This window comes from Gymnoscopelus microlampas, assembly GCF_963454915.1.
Source record: "Gymnoscopelus microlampas genome assembly, chromosome: 5".
Taxonomy (NCBI): Eukaryota; Metazoa; Chordata; class Actinopteri; order Myctophiformes; family Myctophidae; genus Gymnoscopelus; species Gymnoscopelus microlampas.
This window is the reverse complement of record NC_139942.1, coordinates 13,370,517-13,391,663: the sequence shown is the minus strand read 5'-3', so window position 1 is coordinate 13,391,663 and position 21,147 is coordinate 13,370,517. Positions and strand designations below refer to the sequence as shown.

The following is a 21,147-nucleotide window of genomic DNA, read 5'->3' as shown; positions in this document are numbered from 1 at the left end:
AGGCAGTCAAAACTTCACAGTCCAAGAAAAAACTGATAAACGGTTGCTGGTTCAGGCTGGAACAAAACACAGACAGTAGTAAACAGACAAATGGTTGTTGAAGCTGACTGATACAGATTGACAGAGGACAGGGGGCCGGTCTAAAGGGAAGGATTCCTGACAATTTGATGGGATCAAGATGGTGACGTTTCTGAAGTATGCAGCACTGACATATGGGTAGCTGTAGACTTGCACCTTTGAAATTCAGTTCCTTTTTCTCCCGGGCAATTCTAAGTACTCAGTTGTCTTGGAAATTAAGAAAGAAAGACATAGAAGCCTGTCGGCTATAAGTAGGAGTACGATGGGCTTTCTCAAGGATCAGCGGAGAAAGTCTGACTAGAAAACAAAATAGTCTTTTGTGCTCGACTTGGTTCTGACTAAATTGCTGTCCACAGCATATTAGCCTACTACGATTATAATAATGCTTTGCACACCTCCCTTCCAAGATATAGCTCTATGCTTCCAAGCCACTCCGGGGTGTATGATTATTGTCGAGTTCCCCCGGCTACTATTTACAGCATTATGCGCACTATGCAATAAAGGGAAGGCTTCCTGACATTTATGTCCCATGAGAAAAGAACCTGTATCGATTGGTTAGATTTTTTTTTCTTGAATAAGTAATTGTGGGAGCAATGGAGATCTGTGCGCGGATATTCCCTTTACCTCTTCAATGAAAATATACACCTTAATGCTGTAATACTGACATGTAAAACTATACCAAAGTTACGACCCCTGGGTAGAAGATCAGTTAGTACCTAACATTACTAATCTGTAACATTAAAACAATCCAGTGCAATTAAGGAATTATAGATTTCATCCAGTAATATGAAAAGTTTGGATTAAAAGTTTCTGGATTATTCCGATTTGAAGACACCTTCCTGATTGGAACTACATGAAACACAGTGTTTAGTCCACTAAGTCCAGAGCATTCCGTAAAGGGCTGTGATTCCCTTTCATATGTTACAGATTGTGTGTGAAAGAGGGAATAACAAAATGCACACAAACATAATGTTTTGTACGTCCTCAGCTTCATGAATATGGGATTTGTGTAAAAAAAAAGAAGTGCCCCTTTAAGCTAATTAACGTATTCTAAAAGGAACCTTTGAAAGTAAAAAATAAATCACCAATAGCCTTTACGGGAACATTTCACCATCATTTTGTTATGATACTGTAGATAATAGATATTTACATCTCTGACTAATTACTGCTTTAAGTTTAATTATGTATAAAACCAAATCTATTAATAACGAGGTATCAGCAATCAAATCTATTGTTATAAAATATATTGTATATTGTTATAAAACATACATAAAATGTGTAATCATTGAACTTCTGATTAACCATCTACGTCTTGGTAGCACCTCGACCCATGATGGCCTTCTTAGTGTTTCTCTCAGGTTTCAATATGATTATATAACACTTTGGGCCAAACAGTGCCACCAAAATGCCAAAACTAGACGCTAAAATAGCAAATACCTCCACTGCATCCGCATATTTGCCTGGAGAGCTGATATATGCTGGGATGAAGGCTATCCACACGGCACAGAAGATCAACATGCTGAAAGTGATGAACTTAGCTTCATTGAAGTTATCTGGAAGATTCCTTGCCATGAATGCTAGGACGAAGCTGAGGAGAGCCAGTAAACCAATATAACCTAGTAATACTGCAAAACCAACTGTTGATCCCACCGCACACTCATAGACTATCTTATCACTGTTGTATTGTGTGTTTTTATAAGGAGTTGGTGAGGCAGACACAAGCCAGGCTATGCAGATTATTGCCTGGATAGAAGTAAGAGCCAGAACTGTTCCTCTCTGCTGCATAGCACCAAATAACTTCATAATGTCTGCACCCCCAGGCTTGGAGGCCTTGAACACAGCCAACACCACCATAGTTTTTACCAGGATACACGAGACACACAGCACAAAGCTGATCCCAAATGCTGCATGCCTCAGCTGACAAGTCCAGAGTCTGGGACGGCCAATGAACAGAAGTGAACACAAGAAACATAGTTTGAGTGATAGCAATATTTGGAAGCTGAGTTCTGAGTTGTTGGCGCGTACCATGGGTGTGTCTCGATGATAGACGAAGATTCCCAGGACAATGGCACAGATAAGTGTGCCTAGCAATGAGATGGTTGTCAAGGAGATACCCAGGGGCTCATGGTAGGAGAGGAACTCCAGGCTCTTAGGGACACAGTGGTCACGCTGGGGACTGGACCAGAAATCCTCTGGACAACTAGTGCACTCTGTAGAGTCTAAAGACAGCAAGATTAAAGAGACAGACATGGACATTAAGATTCTAAAGATAACTTACATTGCTATACATCCTATACTATATTCTACTAGCCTACCATCTTACTATAACTATTCAAACCTCTGTCCTTCCTACTGTCTGTCTGTCCTCATCCATTCATCTCCTTTGTGATGGGCATTGCCTTTTGTCATAATTATGCAGTTAGTCAGGAAACCAACTTTCTCAAATGTAAGCTGATTATTAGCATTTTCAACCCTCACTAACTTAGACTACTGTGGGTGGAAATGCCTATATAGACTGATGCACCAATATGTACAGTATGTGTGTGTGGCCAATAAAGCACAGAAGCTTTAATTACAAAACAATCAATCAATTGTGTCAGCAGCAACCCACAGTAGAACTCATTATAATGACCAACTGGCAGATGGACACTTCTACAGAGATAAGTGGCCATTCTTATGCACATAGTTTGGGTGAGAATATCCCTGGTTCTGGACTAGTGATGTAAACCAACCTGTCTCATTGCTGATCTCTCCCTCAGAACAAGCAATGCAGTCAAAGCAGCAGACAGGTTCCCCTTTCCTTCTGGCCAAACGGGTTCCAGGGGAACAGCTCTCACTGCACACTGACCGAGGAGGCTACAGAGGAAAGAAACAATGTTCAAGCTCAATCAACACTAAATTACATTCACATCATGAGCTCAACATTAGTTATTTTAGAAAGCTGAAGTGACCTTTGTGGATTCCAAGCTCCAGAAGATTTTGTGTTCATCAAGGATGAGTTCTTCATCTCCGGAGGCTAACTTCTTGACCACACCTACATTCTGAACCGTTGTGCTTCCATCAGGGAGCCACACCCAGTTCATGACATCATAGATTGATAACGGATCACCATTCTCATCAAATGACACATCATCACCAAATGATGTGGTGAAGTTGACCTTTTCCAGGTAATGCACAAGCTAGAAATTGTGATGAACAAAATTAGGAAAAACAAGACAAAAATCACTCCTAGTGTGAAGTATTATTCTGTTATTACTGACACCCTATTGCCTTGTGCTCCCTTATTACTGACAATTAGCATTACTTTATGTACATCTTTTCACTAATGTTATATTTAAATATTCATTACTATTCTAAATTAGACTGCAACTAAAAACATTAACAGGTAAACGTATACCCGACCTGCCATGGCTGTATTGTCTGCAAACTGGCACAGCTGTGCCCAATGAAAGGCCCTCTTCCCGGTACACATTGCAACATGTCATGGAGGGCATGGGCCAGAGCATACACAGCCTTGTACACATTATACTCTGGTCTGAGGTTAGACACATCTAACAGTGCAGTTTCTGCTGTTCCAAGGTCCTCTTGTCCAGTACACACCTTTCCACCGGCATCCACCCAATTTGTCGGAAGGGGTGCAAATTTACACCGAAATGTGTGCTCCCAAAACTGCCTCACCTGAAGAAACACAAAGACTTAAACATACAGTAGCTAAACGTTTGAAAACAGACATCAGTGTGAATTTGCAGTTTAAATACTAAATTAAACAACATACTCACTACACTATTTTCATGGCTGTTGTCAGGGTTATTGGCTGGAAGTATTTTTAACAAGAAGTCCTTGAGACCTGGTATCTCTCCTCGACGGATGGCGATACCCAGGGTGCCTCTCAGGTACGGCATGAAGTTAGAAGTCTGGAGCCCAGTATATGATGTCCACGCCTCACTGGCCATCCATTGCAGACCTGTTACATTCTGCTTTACCACCTATTGTGTTGAATAGCCTTGTAGCAAGTCTGTATTTTATCAAGTCTGATTTTTACTTTCATATCTATGATAGTCTTGGGCTTCACCCCCCAATTGTCAGTGGACATCCATGCGGAAAGCCTGTACTTCTCCGTACATGTACAGAAAAAAACATATAAAGTGCTGACCCTGTAGCCCTGGATGTTAACTCGACATTAGGAACCTGCATGCACTGTATTAGCCCGTATCTTTCAATAGATATGTGTTTTAATCCCGTCTGTGTCGGATTCTGTCGGTAGTTCCCTGTATTCCTATTCCAAAATGGGCGGTCGTGATCGGGCACATCCGGTGAAAGCCGGTATTACACTCAATATAAACAGGAAGTAAACGAGGGGAACGTACGGGCACAGACGTGATTGAAACATATATCTACTGAAAAATACAGACTAATACAGTGCAAAAAGATTCCGAATGACGTGTTAACATCCGGGGCTACCGGGTAAGCATCTTATATTTTGCATTTGAACATGTTCGGAGAAATACGTACTTTACGGGCGGATGTCCAGTGACAATTGGGGGGTAAAGCCCAAGACAATATATATATATATATATATATGCAAATGTAAAAATCGATAAAATACATCTATGATAGTCTTGATCCAAGGCTAGTGTTGAACAAAATTGGTGTACATTGTTGCTGTTGGACATAAACCTTGTAAGTCCAAACATTTTCAGGAAATGGAATAATAATAATAATAAAATCTGAGAAAAGGTCTGGTTATCAAAATATTTTTTAAGAAGTGATTTCAAACATGACACTGACTTTGTTAGCCTGAAATCCTTCCATTCCAGAGCCTTAGGTGCCTGGGCCGCAAAAGCCCAATCACGCCCGGTTAAATATTCATAAAACCCACAGACAGACTTTATAACATTTAGTTATAACAGTGAGATTTGTGAATGGTGTTATTCTTTTTTTTCCTTATTGGGCAGAGAAATACAGAAACCAAAAGCAAAAGCAAGAAAAAATCACACCCTGTGTGAAGGAAGCGGTGCCTTTGGGGCGGGGCTTAACTCATTTCAGTTCGTCCCTATTGGTGGTCTGAGTCGACTTACCAAATTTGTACTTGGTAGCATGCTGCAAACTGGAATGATGGCTGTTTAAAGCCCAGCCAATGGGCAGACAGAGGGGGCGGGGCTTAAGTAATTACAGTTCGTCCCTATTGCTGGTTTTAGTCCATGTACAAAATTTGTACTCCGTAGCATGCTGCGAACTTGAGTTATGGCTGTTTGAAGGCCAGCCAATGGGAAGACAGAGGGGGCGGGGCTTCAGCAATTCATGCTGGTCCCTATTGGTGGTCTAAGTCCACATACCAAATGTGGACTTGGTGGCATGCTGCAAACTGGAGTTATAGCTGTTTAAAATCCCGTGCTCATCCCGTGCTCATACGGGCGCTGGGGGTCCCTGGACCCCTCTTTGATAACGTCAGCAAGTCATGCGCCTCGCTATTGGTGGTGTAAGTCCACATACCAAATTTGGACTTGGTGGCAGGCTTCAAACTGGAGTTATAGCTGTTTAAAATCCCGTGCCCTAAACGGGCGGACTGACATAGCATACGCGGGGGGTCCCTGGACCCCGCTTTGATAACTTCAGCAATTCATGCTCGTCCCTATTGGTGGTGTAAGTCCACATACCAAATTTGGACTTGGTGGCAGGCTTCAAACTGGAGTTATAGCTGTTTAAAATCCCGTGCCCTAAACGGGCGGACTGACATAGCATACGCGGGGGGTCCCTGGACCCCGCTTTGATAACTTCAGCGATTCATGCTCGTCCCTATTGGTGGTGTAAGTCCACATACCAAATTTGGACTTGGTGGCAGGCTTCAAACTGGAGTTATAGCTGTTTAAAATCCCGTGCCCTAAACGGGCGGACTGACATAGCATACGCGGGGGGTCCCTGGACCCCGCTTTGATAACTTCAGCAATTCATGCTCGTCCCTATTGGTGGTGTAAGTCCACATACCAAATTTGGACTTGGTGGCAGGCTTCAAACTGGAGTTATAGCTGTTTAAAATCCCGTGCCCTAAACGGGCGGACGGACATAACATACGCGGGGGGTCCCTGGACCCCTCTTTGCTAACTTCAGCAAGTCATGCTCGTCCCTATTGGTGGTCTAAGTCCACATACCATATTTGGACTTGGTGGCATGCTGCAATCTGGAGTTATAGCTGTGTAAAATCCCGTGCTCATCATCCCGTGCTGATACGGACGGACGGACGGACATACGGACAAAGTCAAGCTTAGAGCGGTTGGCACCGCTAAAAATAAACAATTGCTGAGCATTTGAATTAATTAACCCAGATAAAGAAATAATCAAAAAAACACAACCACATTTATTTCAGAAAGAATGTCTTCACTTCAATATAGCTAATTTTAGATTCCATGAATCCCATAATTAATGTGTGTGTTAACCCTAACCTCCTCCATGAGTTTAACCATAAGGCCCCGATAAGCAAATCCAATGACCACACGAGCTGTGGACTTCTTCATCACGGTGACAGTCCTCTGAAGTTCCGCTGGTTTATAGTCCATGGGCACAACCTCCACATACGCCAGACAAGCCAAACCAGTCTGGTCCAGCTCAACCTGTAAGGATCTGGCAGCGTTGTGTCCATAGTCATCATCAATAATCACCATTCCTACCCAGGTCCACCTGAACCGCCTCATAATCTGGAGCATAGCTCGCACCTGAGCGGATAAAGAATGGAAAGATGAGTTGTACACGCCACTCAAAATTAGGTCCACATGCTTCATACAGTATTGTTTGTGGCCCTTTATTGCCATAGCAACTACCAATGAAAATATCATAATTCTCCTTTCATTGAGGACAAAATCATTAAATCAAGACAAATCATCAACAACAGACATGGGAGGAATTATTTTCTTTTAATTCAGGTAAATAACAAGCCACGCAGTGTGCCACCTTGGCCAGAGAAAATGCGTTCTGAGTAACTCTTCTCTGATTTATTGCAATAGCAATCTGTCTACATTCTGTTCTGTTCACATTTTGAGGATAAAGCCTACTCATTTTGTAACTTTACATTCTATATTATGGCAATCCTTTTTTTCCAACAAGGTTTAGCCTTATAGATAGAATGTGGCTGTTTTCCGTGTTTCCTTATGTTTAGACTAGTCATGTAGTCTGATTGTAACAGTGAAATTAGTCGCTGCACACATCCCCAATCCATGTGTCTTGAAACCAGAAAACTACAGTTTAGGTTAAGGCCCTGTATGGCCCCTGAGCAATGTTAAGTTGAGTAGCTCACTGGTAAATGAGAGCTATACAAAAAGGTCTAATCGTTCTCTTTCGGTGCTGCCAATAAAGACCTTCAGCACTGGCAGTAATACCCACAAGCAGATGATAATGCAATATCTTATTACACACACTAGAGGGAAGTATTTGTCAAGTGTGTGGAACTTGTACTACTTGATACCAAGATCTAATTGTTAGAAGAAGTTTACCTGGAAGGCGTCACTTGGGATTGTTCGAAAAAAGGACGGGAACTGGTGACGGTCACTCAGACAGGCGCAGGTGGCATAGTAACTGACCTACACAAAAGGTACAAAACATCTGTTCTATACAGTATATCTGTATTATACTTTTTTTAAACAACTGTCCACTGAATGCAGAGAATCTCCCTGTCTCTCTCCCAAAAGCATTTGTATGGACTCACTAAAGCAGTGTGTTGTAAGCAGCTATAAATATAACACATAAACACATTTCACATTGTAACCTTTGATTGACTGATGGTGAAAACAACATACCTGACACAATGAAGTAACAATCAGACTTTGCGGAATACAGAGACTTGGGAATCTTACGAGACCAGGGACATGCACACATGATGCAATGTATTTTGTATATTTTAACGTTGTTGTAGCCTTATACATTGATCACAGTGATTGATAATTAAGGTAAGGTTACAATGTTATAGTATTCTGAATGTTGACCCAATTCAGGGAAGTACAATTCCTACTCTCAGGCCCAGGCAGAGAATCACACCTCAATCACAGCTTCATTGCACTCTGACCTTGTGAAAACTATGTTCTACTATGCCTTTCAAACCTGCATATAAAACCTAGCGATGGTACTATAAAAGACGTATCACGTAGTAAACTCACCATGGGCACTCTGTACAAACCTAATACACTAGAGATGGCAATAGAATTGGCTGAGATACCATCACCCACAATACCGATCACTGGAGGGGACCCAGCACAGCGCTCATCCAAATCAAACTGGTGATCTCTCCCGCTGACCATTGACAATGTCGAACGGAAGCCAAGTCCCAGCACGAGACAGGTAGGATAGAGACTATATCCCAGAGTCACATTGGGTAGTAGGCTGGGGTTTCTGTTGATCTCATTGATGGTAAAAGCCATGGCCTGGGCCTGTCTGAACCCTGGAATGAAAAAACTAACAGACCAAAGTGCCACTGTAATCTTGAATATTTATCTTTGTAGAAATAATATACTCTCTATCAAAACAATTTACCTGCTCTCTTGCTTGCAATTGAATAGGCACAAACCCCTAGTCATATTTCAACTTTTTGTAAATGAATGCCATACTTTGTTACACTGCAGTGTCGCACAAAAGAAACAAAAATAGCAGATCTACAAGTTCACAATTCTTCACAATGCAGCTTGTAGATCTACATGCAGTGGGGGGGGGGGGGGGGGGGTGATTATGTGTTTCTGTGGGTTTTTCAAATAATCAACCAATGAAAAAGTATTAACCAGATAACTAATATATTAGATCAATAAGAACGCATATTTTTCTTCCCAATTCCAGAAAAGTAACAGTTTTGGACATACAAGGTTTCTGCCCAACAGCAACACTATATTTGTGATATACTGTGCTACTCACCCAATGCATGTGGGCTGCTGTGGCTTGGAGGTGAAAGACGGCTCAGGGTAGTCAGGGATGTAATGGAACGCAAACAAGCCCCCCAGAACAAAGTCCCCAGCCTTGTAAATGTTGTTCAGATCAAACTGTTCCTGTAACTCACAAGAAGAGGAGGGTGAGGAAGACAAAGCAGAGAAGGAAGAGAACAATATTAAGGTCAAGCACAGATATGAAAGCAGGTGTGTATCTGGAGAAGCCCTCATGACTGTCCTCCTCTGTCTGACCCCCCCTTCCCAAATCCTTTGTCCAGTTGTTACATTTTATACACGGTGCTGTGCCATCCCCTGTACCGCCACCTTATGGCATTACGTAATATTTCACACCGCCCATCAGTGCTATGCCATCCCCTGGCTGTGCCACCTATTGGCATTACGTAACACCCATCTGGGCAGAGGCAGAAGTGGAGGCAGGGCTTAAAGGGATAGTTCACCTCCAAAATGACTTTTTTTCTATGGATTACTCACCCCATGGAGCCTTGAATTTATGGAGATTTCTTTTGTTTTTGGCATATTCCTAAGCCAATAATTTGATGACTGGCGGAATCTCCGGTAGGAGACTCAAAGAGTCTCCATTGAGTCGCTGGTGATCCCCATGAAGCTCCTGTAATGAGGGTCAGGGGGTTAGATGTGATGTTGCCCATTCTAACCAATACAACTACAACTACCATCACCACTACTACCATAACCAATTGTACTGGACCATTTAATGAGGTTATGTACAGTACCTTGAGGACAACTCTCCTACCGGATAATACTGTCAGGAGAAGGCGTGCTCTACTCAGGGGGAGTCTTGAAGAATAGGCTCTTGTAATTTAACTGGGTGCAGATTCTTGAGATACATACAATGAAATAACACTCTCTTCAGTTAATATCTTAATTCATTTTCTTAGATTAGATTCACAGCAGCAGCATTCAATCTAGAGAAACGAACGCTTTTCGGCACGTCAGCCTTCCTCAGCGTTTCAAAACTAAATGTTTTGAAACCCTAGCCCTGTGGGGATGAGTGAGATCACAGGCAGGCCCAAATTGGGCACTCATCTACAACCACTCCAGCACCAACCACCCACCCCAGCTCTAACGCCAACACAGGTCATTTTAAATCAGCTCTTGTAGTCTTTCGGTTCAGTTTCTGACATACTGTACTAGAGACTAATGGCTTACCTGCCTATCAGTGGGCGAAGGGGGAGTCAAATTCCGGAAGGGAGTCAAAACCCGCATGATGCACAAATCAACGACTTCAACACTAACCACCTTTTTTATTGAAAAAAAAAAAAACACTGTCTAGAGTGCAACTGACTGAAACAGCCTTCAATAATACTCTATGGAACTTACTTCCAGAATAGAGAAAACTACATTTTTAAACTATAATAAAATTGAGCGACTGTATAGCATATTTATTGCCTAAAATGTACATATTTTATGCAGGTTAGATGGCTGTAATATTTTGTACATAATATGGTAAAACTATTCTTAAATAAGATTACAGTTAAGGAAAACTAGAGGTTCCGGCCGCTACGTGGTCCTAGATATCTAGAGCCCCCACCTACGTACCCCACACTGCCGATCCGACCAATATGTCTGAGTCAAAGTGTCATGGGCTAAGTCAGAGTACCCGTTGTACCCGTCTGTCTGTGTCCCTTTGTGCCCATATCCCCGGACGCCACTTTGAGAACCACTGATCTAGATGTACAGTATAACTCACTCTAGGATAATCTTGCCAGATAATCACTTCCAATCAGCCTAGAACGGGAAACCCAGACCCCAAATCACCCTGATTATCTTGTAGTGTGAGCTCTCCTTAACAACAATAAACTATAATGATTGAAACATTACGATAATAAATATCAGTCATGGGTCAGCAGGGTCAAAATGCACGTTTTTATTATTACCAATAACATGATTATACAAATATTATTTAATTATTCTAATAAAATAATGCATAATACCAATAAATCTGCTATCAGTGAAATTGTACAATCATTGAATTAATTTGATAAATGTTATTACAATGTAGTTACAAATGATATCACACAACATTAATCGGAATGCACGGAAATGTTTTAAATGGACTGATTTTAGATTATTGTTCCTCTGAATGCCATCTACCTGAAAAATTATAATGAGACCAATAAATGACCACTAAAATGACTAATTACTGCGTATGCGAAAACACATACACGCGTGTTTGTGTGTTTACCAATATATTAATTGGGAATTAGCAATACAACATTTTGGCATGTTTTCATAAAGTTGCATACATGTCACATCATTGTGCAGGGGAATTAGACATTTGTATAATAGGTATTACACTTACACTTTGACAACCTCATCAAATAAACAATTAAATAATAATTTCTAATCTAGCAAGGCATTGACCAATGTGATCATTAATTGTGTTAATAATTGTTATTGTACTTTTTCAACCTTGTGGTGTTTAAATGGCCTCTAAGGCCTGGGTTAATTAAAAACAACACTGTTTGTGTGTTTGCGATGCTGCCTGGCAGATGACGTCACTCAGCTAAGGGACTGTCATTTGGGACATATCTGGTGACTAGAAAATGCCTTGGGCTTCACTCTTGTTTTCCCTCAGATCTTGGCAGTGGTGGAAAGTAAACTTACTTTCCACCACGTACATTTACTCAAGTACTGTACTTATACTCAAACCCCAGCATCCATTATTCTGGGAGGAACATTAGCCAAAAATCCCCGATCTACAAGCTCACAACGCGTCAAAACGCGTCACAACGAGCTAACTCAGGAGACAAAAGGTTTAAAAATAGGCAGGTATACCGTATGCTCTTTTTTTAACTCTCAAATTTTCCCCACCCAGTTTTAGCAACGAAAGCTGAGAGATTGCATCAATCTCTAGTTGAGTGAATTGTTTAGAGACGACTCACTGGTAATTTTCCAGGTGCTGGAGCTAAACCTATTCCTATGGGGGACACAAGGGATAACATTGACTATGTTTTTTTTGCTACCACAAACAAAATGTAAGTTAGGTAGACATGAAGAATTATTTCAAAATAATGAAAAAAGGTGTAGGTCACATTACTTGTTGTCAACGAGTGCACGCCACTATAGGACTTACAGTTAATCCAAACTGGACAAGACCTACTTTAAACTAGCAGTGTAGACTAGAACACTTTGAGGCACTGGAACAATGGGCCTCATTCACAAAGCTCTTTGTACATTTCTACAACATTTTAGTGTAGTTTTGCAGACCGAGTACAGACCAATATGCGGTTCTTGGAAGGAGGTTTGAATGTATCAGATGATGAATTCCACCTGTTCGTAAATGAAATGCACGTTCATGTGAGTCACATTTGCATTGTCCCCCCCCCCCCCCCCCCCCCTCATGTAATACCATAAAAGGCATCGGAGCATTCCAACCTGAAACCAACTTCAGAACTCCGTAGTACAAGTTCAACGGTGTCGCTCGTCAAAAAAAAAAGATCTTACAACGCTTCACATCGCAGCACATTGACAGCATACATCTGTTTTATTTGTCAAGCGAGTCGTGCGAGGGATCAGCTGAACATTAACAAAGTAACACTGTAGATGAAAAGAAAAAAGTTACAAAGTGTGTGTAGATAAGAAGAAAAAAAGTTACATCAGAACATCATCATTATATTCAGCCATGCATTAACTGAAAAAAAAAATCTGGTTGAATTTGACCATGTCTATAAGCCCCATCCTTAACCCTGAAACTGACATATTTTTTCATTTTTATCAGGGAGCCAAGATCTGGCAGATAATAGGTGGCTAATGTAGCTCTGATGAGAACGTGTGATTGACACATTGTAGGACACACACAAAAAATGTTTTTAATATGAAAGCATTGCTGATGTATGTTAAGCCCTGCCTCTAATGCCTCTGCCCAGATGGGTGTTGTGAAAGACCCCATAATGCCATAAGGTTGTACAGGGGATGGCACAGCATCACTGTGTATAAAATGTGACAACAGGACAAAGGCTTTAGAGAAGGTGGGGTTAGACAGAGGAGGAGAGTCATGACGGCTTCTCTAGTCACGCACCTGCTTTCACATCTGTACTTGACCTTGATATTGTTCTCTTCCTTCTCTGCTTTTTCTTCCTCACCTTCCTCTTCTTGTGAGTTACAGGAACAATTTAATCTCAACAGAATGAACAAGGCTGGGGACTTTGTTCTGGGTGGTTTGTTTTATATCCACTACATCCCTGTCTTCCCCGAGCTGTCTTTCACCTCCAAGCGGCAGGAGCTTACTTGCTATGGGTGAGTATCACAAATACAATAGAGAGCAAGAGAACAGGTAACTCGTTTTGATAGATTGTATGCTGTGTATTTCTACAAAGATAAATATCAAATGTTACAGTAGAATTGTGTTAGTTTTTTCATTCCAGGGTTCAGACGGGCGCAGACCATGGCTTTTGCCATCAGTGAGATCAACAGAAACAGCAGCCTGCTGCCCAATGTGACTCTGGGCTATAGGATCTATGATACTTGCCACACGCTTGGAGGTGCATTCCATGCGGTATTGTCATTGGTCAGTGGGAGAGAGAAGCAGTTTCAATTGGATGAGAGATGCGTTGGGTCCCCTCCAGTGCTCGGAATTGTGGGCACTCCTTCTTCGACAAGTTCTATTGCCATCTCTAGTGTGTTAGGCTTGTACAGAGTGCCCATGGTACATTTCCTACTAGAACCCGTTTACCATTGCCAATTTTATATACCGTTGCTGTCCGGTAGAAACCTTGCCAACTTTTTTTACTTTTCAGGAAATAGGAAAAATAACTACTTTCGCTTACATTTTTTGTCGTGAAAAAAGCTGTTCTACAGGCTCACAATGCGTTGTGATGTGACTTGTTGTGAGCTTCTAGATCAGCTTTTCCCCCCACTTATTTTTCATTACCTTCTTGTAGCTATGTAGGGCATTCATTTACAAAAAATAAATACTGTACATACAAATTTGAAATATAGAGATACAAGGTTTCAGCCTGACAGTCACAATTATGCTTAATTTTGGTTATGTATTTACAAAAATGAAATGTGCATATCGTAAGTAGCCTTATTACAGCTTGAAAGTCATAGAACATATTACTTGTAAGCAGAGCATGCAAGCGGAGATTGTGAACAGAGCAGGCAGATTTTGAATGGAGCACATAGCTTTTTTCATGCAATCGTCTGAAAACACACATTAACACAAATCCAGCATGTTATTATTAGCTAAGATAATGTATAACTAAGCAAACTAACAAACAAACAAAAAGATTTAATTAATATTTATGATACTGCTGCCAAATTACTCTATGGAGCCATCAGAGCTGCAGCATCACTTGGAGACAACCCATAAACAAAAGAAATTGATTATACAGTATATCAATCACAGTGATCAATATAATGAGGTTACAACACTGCAATAATACAAAATGCATGGCAACAGGTGTGCATAACATACTTCTGTCATTGAAATTGCTCTGTAATGTCTGTTTGGTTATTTATTGTGTCAGTTATTTCATAATCAGTTAATCAAGGTTTCAATTTGAAATGAAAGTGTTGGCTTTTTTGCTGCCACACTGCTTTAGTGAGTCTATTCAAGTGCTTTTGGGAGAGAGAGAGTGGGTGTGGTGGGGGGGATAATACCACAAGATTTATTGTTATATTCTCATACTGTATGGGCTAATGCTCATATTCTCTGCTTGGAGGGGACATTCATTTTGTTAAATAATTGAGTATATTAGAGAACAGATGTTTTGTACCTTTTGCAGGTAAGTCACTATGCCACCTGCTCCTGTCTGAGTGACCGGAACCAGTTCCCGTCCTTCTTTAGAACAATCCCAAGTGACGCCTTCCAGGTGAATTTCTATAGACTATTATAGATCTCTTGGCATCAAGCAGTACATGTTCCACACTGAACACATTAAGACCTGAGGCCTACAACTCTACAAATGTCTTCTAAATCAGTTTTCTGAAAAACCTATGTTGCTATATCAGTGGTTCTCAAACGTATTAATGTCAAAATTCTATGTATTTGGCCACGGAACCCCATCGCAAAATGTTTTGTTCCAAGGACCCCCAGAAGCAAAGATTTGAGTACAACAATTAGCTTTGAAATATATATATATATTCAAAGATATGCACAAATTGTCACAATTAAAAAAAATAGCAGATCTACAAGCTCATAGCGCAGCATTAAGTGACACGCTATGAACTTGTATATCTGCATTGTTTTAATAGTCGAAGAAATGTAGAATGAATGAATGTAGAACACAGATGCTTTCTCGGTTTTAATGGGTTAACACATACCTCCCTCTAGTGAGTGTAATACGATATTGCATATTACCTCTGATTCTCTTGTGAGCATTACTGCGGGAGGGGAGCTGAAGCTCTTTGATGGCAGCATCAAAAGAGAATCATCAGAACTTGTGTTATCTGTGTAAGAGATTCACTATATGTCTATGTCTGGTTATTGCTACATTGATACATGCAAAAACATCTTGATTTTGTATGCACTTTTGGTACTTTTGGTATGCGGTCAGGTTTAGGCCTGGCTCAGGGAAGAGGACGCCCCTGCCATACACAGTCCACCATGGGAATTGTATTGGTTCTTTAATTGTTATTTTATTTTAGCTTGTCAATTATATGTTTTAATTGCACTGTAATTGTTTTAACTGTACTGTTTGACCCCAGGAAGAATAGTCACTGCTGAGGCAGTGGCTAATGGGATCTAAAATAAACAATAACCAATATGTGAATAATCTAGCCTATAAGCGATTATCCCTCTGTTATATCCACAGGTGCGAGCTATGCTCCAGATTATGAGGCGGTTCGGGTGGACCTGGGTAGGGTTGCTGTTGATTGATAATGCATATGGCCACCATGCTGCCATAGCCCTACAGTCTGAGCTGGTCCAGTCTGGTTTGGCTTGTCTGGCGTACCTGGAGGTCGTGCCCATGGACTATGACCCGGCTGAACTTCAGCGGATTGTCACTGTGATGAAGAAATCCACAGCTCGTGTGGTCATTGCATTTGTATATGAGAGCCATATGCCTGAACTCATGGAGGAGGTTTGGGCTTTCTTTAATACATGTTCATTTTGTTAAGTTTGGGATTAATAATTATAAGGATTCTGAAATCCGTTATATTGAAGTGAAGACATTCTTTCAGAATAAAAATAGGTGTCATTTTATTGCAAGCATTTCTATCAATTGCTATGCAATTTAATCACTCAAGGTTTATGAATGCTCAGCAATTGTGTATTTTTACACGTCTTCTTATTTTGCTTTGGCATTGTATCTTTATCTTTAGTACTTCTCTGCACAATAAGCAACAAATTATCAGACCATTCACTCATGTCATTGCTATAACGAATTGTCAAAGTCTAAATAATAACTACATCGAATCCATTTGAACACAGTTTCTTATTTCCTGAACGGTTTTGGTACAAGGTTTCCGTCCGACAGCAAAGATATATATACATACATGTCATTTGTTCAATACAATAGGTGGTAAAGCAGAATGTGACAGGTCTGCAATGGATGGCCAGTGAGTCCTGGACGACATACACTGAACTCCAGACTCCTAAGTTCATGCCGTACCTGAGAGGCACCCTGGGTATCGCCATCCGCCGTGGAGAGATACCAGGTCTCAAGGACTTCTTGTTAAATATACACCCTGACAATGACCCTGACAGCAACCATGAAAATAACATAGTGAGCCTTTTGTTTCATTTAGTATGCAAACTGCTGTCTGTTTTCAAATGTTTACAAGGTATCAAATCATATTAATGCTTAAGTCTTCATTGTGTTTCTTCAGGTGAGGCAGTTTTGGGAGCACACATTTCAGTGTAAATTTGCACCCCTTCCAACAGACTGGGTGGATGCTGGTGGAAGGGTGTGTACTGGACAAGAGGACCTTGGAACAGCAGAAACTACGATGTCGGATGTGTCTGACCTGAGGGTAGAGTACAATGTGTACAAGGCTGTGTATGCTCTGGCCCATGCCCTCCATGACATGTTGCAATGTGTGCCAGGAAGAGGGCCTTTCATTGGGCACAGCTGTGCCAGTTTGCAGACACTACAGCCTTGGCAGGTGGTATTAATTCACAGTTTAATTTACCTGTTAATGTTTCTAGTTGTACTCAGATTTAAAATAATAGTCAATATGTAAATATAACATCAGTGAAGTGTCCCCTCCAATTTCAGACAACCTTGACATTGTCCCCCCAGAAATTACTTGGAAATACCTTTTGTAAGTGTATTTAATAGAAGCGAACAACACTTTTGAAATAATCACACACTTTTTGAGGGTTTTATTTATGCCTACTTTGCACGATCACCATCACAATCCCGTGGCCGTCATTGCACCTCAGTTTGGTTTGTTGAGATTCTGAATTCTTAGTCCCCATCTCCAAACCAGTCCAGTGACTTTGATTGGTACTGGGCTGAGCATGTATTGTAAACAAAACAATAAATAGTTTTGTGAAATATACATTATTTTTAATGTATTTATTTCAGTGATGGTTAGACTACAATACAAAATCATCCTTAACCCTTACATTCAATTAATTAAGAGGACTTTAAATCATTGTTTTATTTGATGGCCTTGCTGCTGTGGTATTTGGCCTTTGTGTCCTCATTTTTTTTTTACAACAGCAAAGGCCAAGTGGCCTCTCTTAAAGTGATGAAATTCCAGGCCTGTTTAGCACCATGACACAACAATATTGTGTCATTCATAGCATGCACTGAAAATGGATGGACATTTTATATTTGTTATTACAAATTATTATTGATTAGTGAATGCCCTGCACACACTCTCCACACAATACAGTTCATGTTTTTACTGTGCACTGTAAATACTGCAAGGTTGTAGTAGTTAATAAAACAGTCCCTGTCAATGTAACTATAGAGTATTTGTTTTTATTTCTTTTGTTAAAGTCATTCTTCGTAACTTTCTTCATCACCATTTCTAGCTTGCGTATTACCTGGAAAGGGTCAACTTCACCACATCATTCGGTGATGATGTATCATTTGATGTGAATGGTGATCCTTTACCAATCTATGATATCATGAGCTGGGAGTGGCTCCCTGATGGAAGCACAAAGGTTCACAATGTGGGTTTGATCAAGAAGTCAGCCTCCGGAGATGAAGAACTCATCCTTGATGAAGACAGAATCTTCTGGAACTTTGAATCCACAAAGGTCGCTTTGGCTTTCTAAAATAACTAATGTTGAGCTCAGTATGTGAATGTTATTTAGTTTTGACTGAAATTGATCATTGTTTCTTTCCTCTGTAGCCTCCTCGGTCAGTGTGCAGTGAGAGCTGTTCACCTGGAACCCGTGTGGCCAGAAGGAAAGGTGAACCTGTCTGCTGCTTTGACTGCATTGCTTGTTCAGAGGGAGAGATCAGCAATCAGACAGGTTAATTGATTGAGTTTTTGATTAATTGATTAATTCACGACATACAGTCACATTTGTATCATCACAGATGAAATCACAATGAAGCCCAAAGACTTATTTCCATTGTGTCCTCTGGACATAACCCCCCCCCCCCCGTACAACAACACGAAAGTGCAATAACATTTAATCCAAACAATACAATTTAAGAATTTGAAATGAAAGCTATATAGCTCAAATATTTTAGCATTCACCTTTTCTTTTTGCAAAACCAACTGTTGATCCCACTGCACTTATCACTGTGGAATCGTGTGTTTTGTATGAGTAGCTGGCGAGGCAGACACAAGCCAGGCTGTGCAGTCCACAGAAGTGGACTTAAGTGTGAATCAATTGACGGTTCGAAAAAATGCTTATAAAAAAACTTAAATTTAGGAAAAGTGAAGAATTGGCTACTTGTCTGTCCCTTTAACCTTGCCATCTTTGTTAGACTCTACAGAGTGCACCAGTTGTCCAGAGGACTTCTGGTCCAGTCCCCAGCGTGACCACTGTGTCCCTAAGAGCCTGGAGTTCCTCTCCTACCATGAGCCTCTGGGTATCTCCTTGACAACCATCTCATTGCTAGGCACACTTATCTGTGCCATTGTCCTGGGAATCTTCGTCTATCATCGAGACACACCCATGGTACGCGCCAACAACTCAGAACTCAGCTTCTTGCTCCTGTTGTCACTCATACTATGTTTCTTGTGTTCACTTCTGTTCATTGGCCGTCCCAGGCTCTGGACTTGTCAGCTGAGGCATGCAGCATTTGGGATCAGCTTTGTGCTGTGTGTCTCGTGTATCCTGGTAAAGACTATGGTGGTGTTGGCTGTGTTCAAGGCCTCCAAGCCTGGGGGTGCAGACATTATGAAGTGGTTTGGCGCTATGCAGCAGAGAGAAACAGTTCTAGCTCTTACTTCCATCCAGGCGATAATCTGCACAGCCTGGCTTGTGTCTGCCTCACCAACTCCTTATAAAAACACACGATACCACAGTGATAAGATAGTCTATGAGTGTGCGGTGGGATCAACAGTTGGTTTTGCAGTATTACTAGGTTATATTGGTTTACTGGCACTCCTCAGCTTCCTCCTAGCATTCATGGCAAGGAATCTTCCAGACAACTTCAATGAAGCCAAGTTAATCACTTTCAGCATGCTGATATTCTGCGCCGTGTGGATAGCCTTCATCCCAGCATATATCAGCTCTCCAGGCAAATATGCAGATGTAGTGGAGGTATTTGCTATTTTGGCATCTAGTTTTGGTCTATTGGTGGCGCTGTTTGGCCCAAAGTGTTATATAATCATTTTGAAACCCGAGAGAAACACTAAGAAGTCCATCATGGGTCGCGGTGCTACCAAGACGTAGAAGAAGAAATTCAATGATTACACATTTTCTGTATATTTTATAACAATAATGTATATTTATATTTGATTACTGATAACCTTGTGAGTAATAGATTCATCTTACAATAAATGCACCGAATCTCTGTACGTACAGTATGTAAGTTTGTCTGTTATATTATGTATCTTGAGAACCGTCGGACCGACTTAAAACTCGGCACACACATCGCAGACGACATAAGGGAGTTGAGTCGGTCGGATAAGGCGGTTGTCCAGAACCGCCGATCTGACCATTAGGCCCATATATATATAGACACATGGCGATCCGGCTGTCCAGAACCGCAAATCCGACCAAATGGTTATGCACATAGATGGGACCCATCGACTTCAAACTCGGCGAGCAAATGTGGTTGTATTACCTTTCAATAGACATGTTGGAGATCAAGGCCACTGAATAATAACTAGAAAATGTGCTCCTCGGAGCACAGGTCTCCGCCAGGTCAGGAAGTTGATAGTATCACACTAGAAAGTAGTGTGTTGTGTTGTGTTGTGTTGTGTTGTGTTGTGTTGTGGTGTACGTTTGCTTTCCGTGTGCTTTTCCTTTGCCTTTATTTTGCCTTTCATAAGTTTCATAACTACAGCTAAACCATATCATAGCAAGAAAGGAAAACATGGAGTGAAAATATTGTACATATCAAGCAGGTTAGATATTCCAGATATTCATGAGAATGCCAAGAGGCAGTTATAAAATAAACAATATCTGAAGTTATAAAAGGGTTAGGATGAAACGTGAGAAACCTTTTGTCGCTAAACCTGCTTAACCTGGTGTCGCTAACACATTATAGGTTTTAAGTCATTCATATTAAGAATTTTAATTGTTTAGTCTATAATTAATTATCTACAGTATGATTGTTTTTTCCAATGCTCAATGAATTATTTGCTGAAAAATAATGAGCACTTGACCCTTTAATTCTAACAGTCTCTAACTTTCAATATCCAGTGTAGTCATTCTGAAATCAACATTAGAATGTTCAGTTGTCAACCTCACTAACGTGAACATGCTGCTCTCTGTATTATTTTATGCAGCAAGCATTATTTCATACATTTGACCAGGAATCAGAGGGTCCCTGGTTCATTCCCTAGTCTACCCAGTCATGTCAAAGTGTCCATGAGCAAGACACTGAACCCCTAAGTGCTCCCCGGGTTAATATATGAATAGCGCCCACTGCTCCTAATAGTTAGGATGGGCAAATGCAGAGAACAAATTTCATAATACGTACATGTGAAAATGTACAGGGAAAAAAAATGTGAGTGGGGTCTTAATTATGAATTGTAAAGTTGTATCCTGTGGTGTGTTGTACAGCTGGAATAATGAAGCTTTAGTGGAAGTTGAATCAGG

At 40.9% G+C, this 21,147-nt stretch overlaps 2 protein-coding genes across 2 annotated transcripts; one reads left to right on the top strand and one right to left on the bottom strand.

Annotated features, from left to right (window-relative positions):
- Window positions 1-1,383: 1,383 nt before the first annotated feature.
- On the bottom strand, window positions 1,384-10,223 carry LOC311044921 (extracellular calcium-sensing receptor-like; the record flags this gene model as incomplete). Its single annotated transcript, XM_084056731.1, has 10 exons — window positions 1,384-2,297; window positions 2,811-2,934; window positions 3,030-3,257; window positions 3,481-3,756; window positions 3,858-4,064; window positions 6,519-6,788; window positions 7,563-7,649; window positions 8,223-8,496; window positions 8,968-9,098; window positions 10,167-10,223. 10 exons carry the CDS (start codon window positions 10,221-10,223, stop codon window positions 1,384-1,386), a joined length of 2,568 nt encoding a protein of 855 aa, XP_083912857.1.
- Window positions 10,224-13,146: 2,923 nt separating this feature from the next.
- On the top strand, window positions 13,147-19,773 carry LOC311044920 (extracellular calcium-sensing receptor-like; the record flags this gene model as incomplete). The annotated part of the gene is made up of 9 exons (XM_084056730.1): window positions 13,147-13,256; window positions 13,371-13,665; window positions 14,747-14,833; window positions 15,776-16,045; window positions 16,484-16,690; window positions 16,794-17,069; window positions 17,950-18,177; window positions 18,273-18,396; window positions 18,860-19,773. 9 exons carry the CDS (start codon window positions 13,147-13,149, stop codon window positions 19,771-19,773), a joined length of 2,511 nt encoding a protein of 836 aa, XP_083912856.1.
- Between the last annotated feature and the right edge of the window lie 1,374 nt (window positions 19,774-21,147).